This window comes from Mixophyes fleayi, chromosome 9 (assembly GCF_038048845.1).
Source record: "Mixophyes fleayi isolate aMixFle1 chromosome 9, aMixFle1.hap1, whole genome shotgun sequence".
Classification (NCBI taxonomy): Eukaryota; Metazoa; Chordata; class Amphibia; order Anura; family Limnodynastidae; genus Mixophyes; species Mixophyes fleayi.
The window spans coordinates 40,165,968-40,176,043 of record NC_134410.1 but is presented as its reverse complement, the minus strand read 5'-3'; the positions used below and the strand labels follow the sequence as shown (position 1 = coordinate 40,176,043).

The 10,076-nt window shown below is 37.9% G+C and overlaps 1 protein-coding gene across 2 annotated transcripts; it reads left to right on the top strand.

The window, feature by feature from the left end:
- The first annotated feature begins 1,423 nt into the window (after positions 1-1,423).
- Positions 1,424-7,257, top strand: SLITRK4 (SLIT and NTRK like family member 4). Of its 2 annotated transcripts, XM_075187321.1 has the most exons (3): positions 1,432-1,532; positions 2,013-2,698; positions 3,661-7,257. In XM_075187321.1, the coding sequence occupies exon 3, from the start codon at positions 3,661-3,663 to the stop codon at positions 6,214-6,216; it is 2,556 nt and encodes an 851-aa protein (XP_075043422.1). In that variant the 5' UTR covers positions 1,432-1,532; positions 2,013-2,698; the 3' UTR covers positions 6,217-7,257. The 2 variants fall into 2 exon arrangements, with proteins under 2 accessions (XP_075043421.1, XP_075043422.1); XM_075187320.1 differs by lacking the exon at positions 2,013-2,698 and having other exon boundaries at positions 1,424-1,532.
- The last annotated feature ends 2,819 nt before the right edge of the window (positions 7,258-10,076 follow it).

Sequence of the window (10,076 nt, the reverse complement as noted above, 5' to 3'; positions counted from 1 at the left end):
GCTTTATAATTCACCTGTTCCAACGCATATCTCCTTCAATGTCCATTCTTATCCTTTCCCCCAAACTAGCCTTAATCACTTTTGTTCTCACAGTTCTTCTTCCACATGATTGGCCACTTTGTTTGTCATTTGAGGGGAGTAAACATATTCATTCCCACTAGGCAGTAAAAAAAAAGAAATGTTATAATAGCACCATCAATGTTTGCAGGCAAGCAAAATCTTGATGGAGTTTCATATTTTCTCCCTTTGCATATTAATATAGGCAGTGAGCAGCAATAAACTAAAGTGGGAAAATCTATCTATCCATCAAATTAAAGAGACGAAAACATCAGGTCATTTTATTATAAGGGGAGAAAGCACCTAGTATTCAAAAAAAAGCTGCAATTACTGTCTTTAAATTTAGAACAATTAGAAATTACTGTATGTTCACTGGTATCCTGTAGTTGATAAAAATATCTAACAATTTAGTGATTTTAAGGAATGTTTTAAACCATAATGTATATAAACACCACACACACATATTAAATACATCTTGATAAGAAAAAAATGTGATTTATTATTTTATATGTAGTGTATTTACATAGATATTTTCTTTTAATCTGTATCCCAGTTAAAGGCATTGTTGCATCATAGTGTTTTATCTCTAAAAAAAACCAAAACCTTGTGCACCTTTACTAAACTGTCTTATTCACACAGCATTGGCACAATGTTGTCATTATTCAGACAGAACAAGAGCTTGTTGCAGAGCTGGCAGGCTCAACGTTTTAAATATTGCATCAATTCCTTTGCATTAACGGCAATGCCGGGACTATGAGTGCTAAGGTGCCATGTTTTGGCTACGTTTGCTATTGCAGGATTTCATTACAAATACATACAAGAATCGTGTGGTAGACATACATCTGCCATGTTGAAAGTTAGGGCAGCACATAGATCACTAGGAACATCTGGTGTTAGATAGAAGCACCCACACCATACTAAAAAAAAATACCCAAAATACCTTTACCCACCATTGTTCTGCACATTACTTCACTAGAATGAATGTGATCCCCAAACACCTGCCTGGCCAAGCACAGTAGGGGGAGTTCCAGGCCAGCTCTGCTCCTTGATCCCAATAAACTCAACAGCAACATGACATCAATAATGATTGATCTGAACACTCTATATTGATCTAGTAGATATGTGCAGGTGTCTTTACCCAGGAATTGCAGCTGTTTTTTGGCATTATGTATTCTGCTCTGAGGGGCTCACCTCCTTAAAGGCTTTCGAAATTACCTGTAGCTACTGTATGGGTGCCTGTATTTATTTATTGAAAGAGATCGATTGATATGTGTTGAGATTGTGGTGCTGTGTGTGAATGTATTCTGTGTGTGTGACAGAGAGGGAGAAGAGAGGGGGGAAAGAGGGAGAAGCAAAGGAGGGGGGTGATAGAAAGGCAGAGAGAGCGTGAGGAGCAGAGAGAAGTCCAGATCTCTTGGAGACAATCAGAAAATGCTGAACATTTTCATTTCCTTACATGGATCCGGATTTTAAAGGTAAGCAAATAGACCTGAAAGGGAAAGAAAATATAAATGTGTTTCCTAGCATCATTTAACAGGAGAAAAAAAAAAGCATGGCTTACTATACTTATACCCTACCATCATTAAACAAGGTGATTTCCTTCCTTCCAAGTCGAATCTCTCAGCCAGGCAAAATCCTGCATTTCCATCAAGTGGATTTTTGATCAGATATGTTTGCTAATTAATGCTTTCATTATCTTCCTCTGCTGGATTGATGCAGATTAGAAAATGAAAATAATGAGAATATAGTGTAAAGAAAAATCGCAAAATGATTTGGAAAACCTGACAGCATTAAAATGAGTTTCTAGATCCTCTTGCAAGAACTGTTAAGCTAGCAGCATGCATTTAGTAAAATCCCAAAATAGTTCAGTGATGTATTTTCTCGGGCTGTGCTGTGTGGTACTGCTATATTCCTGGGTCCATGGCTTCAAAATGGCATTTCTTGTCTGTATCTAGAAGCTGAAGGGTTACTTCGTGGATTCTCTTTGTGACTGATCCATGGAAAAGGGATCTGTCCTCCATCGGCAGCAAATGATCTCCCCCTCCCTCCTCCCTCCTGTAACCACCAGACACATCCAGCAGCTATCTGACTGGAGAGACCCTCTCTCTGAGCCTGACACTCGCCACCAGCAAACATTATCCCATGGAAACACAGCTGACTAGAAGGCAAGAGCTTTTTTCACATTGGGAGTCTCTTTGATGTAGCTCTTACGACCCTGTCCTGCAATCCCCCTGCCCTCAGATCATACCGTGGACTCCCCTTTACAGCTCAGACACAGGAGAGACACAGCAAGTTGGACCTGCCCCAGACCCCTTCTGCATCCAGCATCATCTCGCTCCATGGGTACCACTTAATTTATTCAATGCTACCTTTTCCTAATTTGGAATCTGCAGCGACTGGAAGAGGATATATTTCTCAGTATTGTCTCGTATTTCACTGACAGACAGGGACTCCTTTAACACTCAGTCTGCATGATATTTACCTGGGTATCCTTCTTTCATCAGCCCCATCTCATCCTCCGGGGGAGATATCTGATTGAGGACAAGAGCACCCAGTAGGAGCAGAAACCATGCTGCGGCAAAGCATTGCGGTACTAATCAGTACTATCGCAAACCTCAGGCATTTGCCACTGATATCATAGGTACTGCTGTCTAACACTGACCTATCGTTGTGTATGTTCTCTCTTTTCTCTCTTTCTCTATGTGCAAGCTCTCCTACCTACTCTTTCATATTAAATGTGGAGACAGCGTGTGCTGTCTGTAAGACTGTGACAGAATTGGTTTGTGTGAGGAGAGATAACATTTAGCAGGTTGCTGTGGTGCAAATGGAAAGATAGCTGAGATGCATATGTGTAGAATACTGTGCATTCTGCTTGGAAGTTTAGTCAGCTTGTGCACTACAAAAAATTATCATGAGATACACCACTGGACTTTTTAAACTGTGCACAACCTTTTTCTTGCATGTTCTGATTGTGGCTGTCATGTATTCCAGCTTTTAAGATGTGTGTTACATGTTCCACCAAAACAGACAGCTCTGTGTATATATATATATATATATATAGATAGATAGATAGATAGATAGATAGATAGATAGACATAGATATATATATATATATATATATATATATATATATATATATATATATATACATACACACACACACACACACACTCTCACACACACACACTATGAAAAAAGGTGGTGGTTTGCAGAACTGTATAGAGTTGCTATGCAAGGGACATCGTATTTAACATGAGATCATAACATAAATCTGCAGAGAGGTATGATTATACTGTCATATACATTTCAATAAGAATTTCAATGATATAATTATACCCTAATATGAGTTATGGGACTGGATGGAATATTAGAGAGTGCTTAGAGAATCATTGATAGCTAGTTTACTCTGAAGACACATGAGACTAAAATATGTTATATGACATAAATCATGTCTCAGATGTTAGTGTGTGTAGTCATAAATACCATAAATGCAGTGTGCAAATATTTATGCACATACACTAATATTATCATTCTATATATGCTATATAACATAGTTATATAATTACTCATTGATATTAAGACAGTGTCTTTCTGTTTGCTTAGATGATTTACCCCAGCAGCCTGAGATCATTTTGTCACTGCCTGAAGATGCTTGTGTGGCTTTTCCTGCTCTTCTCCACCCCGACCTCCTCCACCGACCCGGACTCAGAACTGACCCTGGAGATCTGCAATGTCTGCTCTTGCCTGTCAGTAGAAAATGTGCTATATGTCAACTGTGAAAAGGTGGCAGTGTACAGACCAAACCAACTGAGACCACCCCAGTCTAATTTCTATCATCTGAACTTTCAGAACAATCTTTTGATCATTCTGTACCCAAACACTTTCCTTAATTTCACACATGCTATGTCCCTGCAGCTGGGCAACAACAAACTGCAGAATATAGAGGGAGGAGCTTTCCAGGGGCTTAGTGCATTAAAGCAGTTGCACTTGAACAACAATGAATTAAAGAGCCTGAGGGCTGACACTTTCCAGGGCATAGAGAACTTGGAGTATCTCCAGGCTGACTACAATTTAATCAAGTATATTGAGCGGGGAGCCTTCAATAAACTACACAAGCTGAAAGTCCTCATTCTAAATGACAATCTGATTTCTTCTCTCCCTGATAACATATTTAGATTTGCCTCCTTGACTCATTTGGACATTAGAGGAAATAGAATCCAGAAGATGCCCTACATAGGTGTTTTGGAGCATATTGGGAGGGTGGTGGAGCTGCAGTTGGAAGATAATCCTTGGAATTGTACATGTGATTTGTTGCCTCTGAAGGCTTGGCTGGAGAACATGCCATATAATATCTACATTGGAGAGGCTATTTGTGAAACACCAAGTGATCTGTATGGAAGGTTATTAAAAGAGACTAATAAACAAGAGTTATGCTCTATGGGCACCGGTAGTGATTTTGATGTACGGATATTGCCTCCTTCCATGGAGACAACGTTCACCACACCTGGGGGTCATACTGCTCAAACATCACTAAATCGACTGGCCACTAAGCCCCCCAAAACAACCAATCCATCCAAAAACTCTGGCATAGTATCTGGTAAATCTGTCTCTAACCACAGCCTTAGCCAGATCGTCTCATTTCAAACCAGAGTACCTCCTCTTTTTCCTTGCCCATCACTCTGTGTTTGTAAAACCCATCCTTCTGATTTGGGATTAAGTGTTAACTGTCAAGAAAGAACTATAGAGTCATTGGCTGAGCTGGTACCTAAACCTTTAAATGCAAAAAAACTGCACGTCAATGGGAATTATATCAAACAGGTGGAACAGGCAGACTTTGCTGAGTTTGAAGGTTTGGATCTGCTTCATTTAGGGAGCAATCAATTAACTTCTATTCAAGGAAATGTATTCTGCAATCTTACAAATTTAAGGAGGCTTTATCTCAATGGGAACCAAATTGAGCGTCTGAGTCCTGAGATGTTTACTGGTTTGCACAACCTGCAGTATCTTTATCTGGAATACAATGTAATAAGGGAAATATTGGGAGGGACTTTTGAATCCATGCCAAATCTTCAGCTGCTGTATTTAAATAACAACTTATTGAGAAGCCTGCCAGCTTATATTTTTTCTGGTGTGCCCCTGGCCAGGCTTAATATAAGGAATAACCATTTCATGTACTTGCCTGTAAGTGGCGTTCTTGACCAGCTCAGATCTCTAACACAGATTGATCTGCAAGGAAACCCATGGGACTGCACTTGTGATTTAGTTGCTCTGAAGCTCTGGCTGGAGAAGCTGAGTGAAGGTATTGTCATTAAAGAAGTCAAATGTGAGACACCTGTACAGTTTGCAAACATTGAGCTACGATCGCTGAAAAATGAAATTCTGTGCCCCAAGCTAATAAACAAGCCGTCCACACAGTACACAAGTCCCATTCCTGCAATCACTTTCACAACTCCTTTGGGTCCTATAAAGAGCCCACCTGGAGGACCTGTACCATTATCTATTTTAATACTTAGTATTTTAGTAGTGCTTATATTGACTGTTTTTGTTGCATTTTGCCTTCTTGTTTTTGTCTTGAGACGTAATAAAAAACCTGCAGTAAAGCACGAAGGTATTGGAAATCAAGAGTGCAGTTCTATGCAGCTCCAGCTAAGGAAGCATGACCAGAAAGCCCTTAAGATGGATGGTATATCTGCGGAGACATTTTTTCCACAAACCATTGAACAGATGAGTAAAAGTCACACATGTGGTATGATGGACTCTGAGGTGGGATTTTCATTTGCTGATCACCAAGGGCAAAAGATGGTCCTCAGGAACATGACTGACAAGGACAAAGATTTATTGCATGGGGAGTCTAGAAAAAGACTTAGCACAATCGATGAGCTGGATGAATTCTTTCCAGGAAGAGACTCAAATTTATTTATCCAGAATTTTTTAGAAAGTAAAAAAGAATATAATAGCATAGGGGTGAGTGGCTTTGAAATACACTATCCAGAAAAGCTGCAAGATAAAAAATGCAAGAAATCTTTAATAGGTGGAAACCACAGTAAAATTGTAGTAGAGCAGAGAAAGAGTGAATACTTTGAACTCAAAGCCAAACTTCAAGGCAAGCCTGATTACTTACAAGTCCTTGAAGAGCAAACAGCACTGAGCAAAATGTAGGTCATGCAAAGTAAACCGTACTAGAGACAATAATTAAATGATGAAAAGTGCCTTTGTAGACTTTAAACTTCCAAATATTATCTATATAGGCATAGATGCAGGTGATTTCAAGAGTGTCCAGTTGCTTATGGTTGCATACGTTGAAGAAATTCATTTGTAGGTTCGCATTTTTCAGAACATCTTCTTTCTGGACCTCTAGGATTGCACCAGACACTATTGCCAAAGGGATACTTTGTTATTATGACAAACATATGAAACCTCAACCAGAGAGGCATCTACTGTATATTTTCTACCCACATGCAAAACGTCTGTCTCCCTGTGATTGGTTCTTGCAACAAAAAAACTGTTACCGGTGAAGGTATCTTCATACTTATGTCTACTTCCAAATGGATAAAGCTGGTGAAATGTTTGAGTTATTGTCTAAAGTCTAAACACTGTTTAAAAAAATATTTCAGACAAGTCAAAAGCATGCAAAGGACCACCAGTTTCTTTAAAACAGTAACATTTCTGATAACCTTAAACTAGCTAAAGAGGAAAAAAAAAAATCATGTTAATATGTGCAAGAGCATAAACCATTGATTACAATTCTATGAAAATAAATTCAGTCACTTGAACCATACCTGTCTACACCTTAAAAAATGAATATATATCACATTTATTTAACAAGATATTTTCTTCTGCAAAATGTGAATTGAGTTAAGCTTATATATAAAAAAAAGAAAAAATTATGGTTATATGCAATCAAATCGGTTGCATTGATTTTCTTGATATGCTTGCTATGTGAGCGAGGTATAAAGTATTTTTTTAAATAAAAAAAAAATTCATATATATGAAATACTTTGTATACTAAATAGAAAATATATGTACTCCTTAATATGTATTTAAATGCCTGACTTGTTTCTGTGATCACAATGCATTAATCTTTAAAAGTTATACATTGAGATATACCAAACTGATACAGGAAATGATTGATGTGTAAACATGACTTGATATAATGTGATCAGGTAAAAAAATAAAGGTTGTCCACATACATTCTTGTAATTCTAAAATTCTCTTGTTTTTTATTTCCATTTTCTTTCCACGTACCTAGAGATTGGCCTTTTACCATGTATGGTATCAGATTTTAACCCCTTTAGCTGCAAGAGTGCTGATCAATGAATGGAAGAGGCTCAGAATATATTTCAGCCTATTTCTTTCCTAGTGATCTTTGCATGTTAGCAGATTGCAATGAAATAACCATTAATTGTATGTTGGCGTAGTACATATATGTATGGATTGATGTAGTACTTGCTTCTCTGTGACAAATATGAAAGGTTGACACTTGCACAGTATGATATGAGATTGTGGGGTTGTGACTATTATGTGTTTTAAAATAAAATCAAACAAGGCTTTGAGGTAATAGCATATATATATATATATATATATATATATATATATATATATATATATATATATACTCTGAATTTCATTTGCTGCTGAACTACATTTCCCACGATTCTCAACTAGCTGGTTGGTCTCACTGAAACAAACATACACTCACACACACATATAGATCAATGAATCATGAATTTGGAATGATGGTTTGCAAACAATATATTATTTAATATGTGCATTATATATGCAGTTCAAATTAAATAAGCACTGTAAGGTTATTTTGTTTTTGTTTGTTTACTTGCCTCCAAAGAAATAGAAAGCGCATTTGAAAAACAAGAATGCATTTATAATTAATTTGCTTTAATTAAAAAAAAAAAATAGTGAAAGAATGCCACGATTTTTACTTTGCTTAAACTGTATTCCATTGTCAGCAGTGCAGTAAATTGATGGGTGGAGGATTGTATGATAATTACCTTCCTTTTAAATGATGCAAGTGGATTGGGAGCTGTAACTAGGATACTATGTCTGTATAAACTGAATGTTATATGAGTTATATTTTTCTGCAAGGTCTGTTATAATTGCATTGTTATTTTGCCAAAAAGTGCTGCTTGAATTTGAGGAGGCACTTCCAGTGGTGCTTATGCTGGGCTTGTTATTATGAATTAACATTGCCAATTCTGCATGGGAAAACATCCTTCTATTCCTCTTTTTCTCCTTCCTTTGTTTTGTGTCTGATATTTTAATTTATATAAGTAAATCCTTCATTGCATAGGAAAGGTAGGAACATATGGACTGTGGCAAAGGATTCATTTTGTGACATGGTGCAGAGTGGTTAACATTGCTGCCCTATTCCTAAATGTAATTAGAAAAAAGTTGTTTCACAGTTTTAGCAGTGATCATTATGTTTTGTTTCATTCTCATTTGTATCTGAATTCTGCAAACTTTAACTTTATAGCCAAATGTATGATGTTTATTGTAATGTGGCATCATGGTGGCTCAGTGGTTAGCACTTCTGCCTCATAGCGCTGGGGTCATGAGTTCAATTCCCGACCATGGCCTTATCTGTGTGGAGTTTGTATGTTCTCCCTGCGTTTGCGTGGGTTTCCTGCGGGTGCTCTGGTTTCCTCCCACACTCCAAAAACATACTAGTAGATTAATTGGCTGCTATTAAAAAATTGACCCTAGTCTCTCTGTGTGTATGTTAGGGAATTTAGACTGTAAGCTCCATTATGGCAGGGACTGATGTAAGTGAGTTCTCTGTACAGGGCTGCGGAAACAGTGGTGTTATATAAATAAATGGTGATGATGATGATGATGATCTCTTTAGGTTTCAGGTGACTGTAAGCAGATAGGATAAATCTTCTGATTTCTTTCCATCCCTTTGCTTTTTCTTTTATTCCCCCCAGCCTTTAACATTGACAGTGCACCAAAGCTTGCACAGTGCAGCGGAATCAGTGGCACTATATAAATAAAGGGTGATGATGATGGGGTAAATGTACTAGTGATGACAGGCTCACTTTATGATGTATGGCTAGTACATCCAATGAAATGTCTGTGAATATTATCCAATGTTATGGATGGAGTATGTTTCCTTTTCCCATATGACATGATCCAGTGATCCCCATGTTTTGGAGGATGCTCTAGATCAGGCCTGTCCAACCTGCGGCCCTCCAGGTGTTGTGAAACTACAAGCCCCAGCATGCTTTGCCAGTAGACAACCAGATGATAGCTGGAAGGGCATGCTGGGACTTGTAGTTTCACAGCACCTGGAGGGCTGCAGGTTGGACAGGCCTGCTCTAGATTGTATCAGCACCACACGCTCTATATTGACACTTCTGAGTAGTTTGTCTAAAAAGAAACACGCTCCATTTGTATATGGTGGTTAATAATCCAATTATTCTTTTTGTGTGAATGCTGCCAATGCATTCTGCAGAGCAACAATAAAGAGGATACAGAGAGAGAGAGAAGCTTTGTATTGTACAATGCAATAGCTGGAAAATTCAAGTTGAGACAGGGATCATTTTCAGGGGTGACAACAGAGCACCAATGTAAAGAAATTACCATTTAGTGAGTGTTTATAGAGCATTATTTATGAAGAGATCTGTCACCCTTTACATCACTTTCACAAATGCAATATATTGCAACTGATTTGGTGTAGTGCAAATTAAGGTTTTGGAATAAATAAACCATCTCCTGACAGGTGAATAAAGGCGTTTTCTGTGCCACCTGGGGGCAGTATATTAAATCATCCACAGACCTGGTCTGCCCCCATGGCGGTGTTTAGGAACTAGGTAATATCGGTATCAATATAAAGCCCAAAGGTGGAAATTAATGCTACCCTTGTTATCATTCCCATTTTCATTGCTTTTGGGGATGTGGTAACTTGTATACTTTTCAAGAGCTCTGTACAGTATTTAAAAATAATGTCATAATTTTATTACCAAATAATGCCCCTAGTCATCATCTTCCCCATTATACTCTTCAAC

Bases quoted from the DNA above. Each gene is read 5' to 3' on its own strand.
- SLITRK4 (XM_075187320.1), top strand. From the start codon at position 3,661: ATGATTTACCCCAGCAGCCTGAGATCATTTTGTCACTGCCTGAAGATG.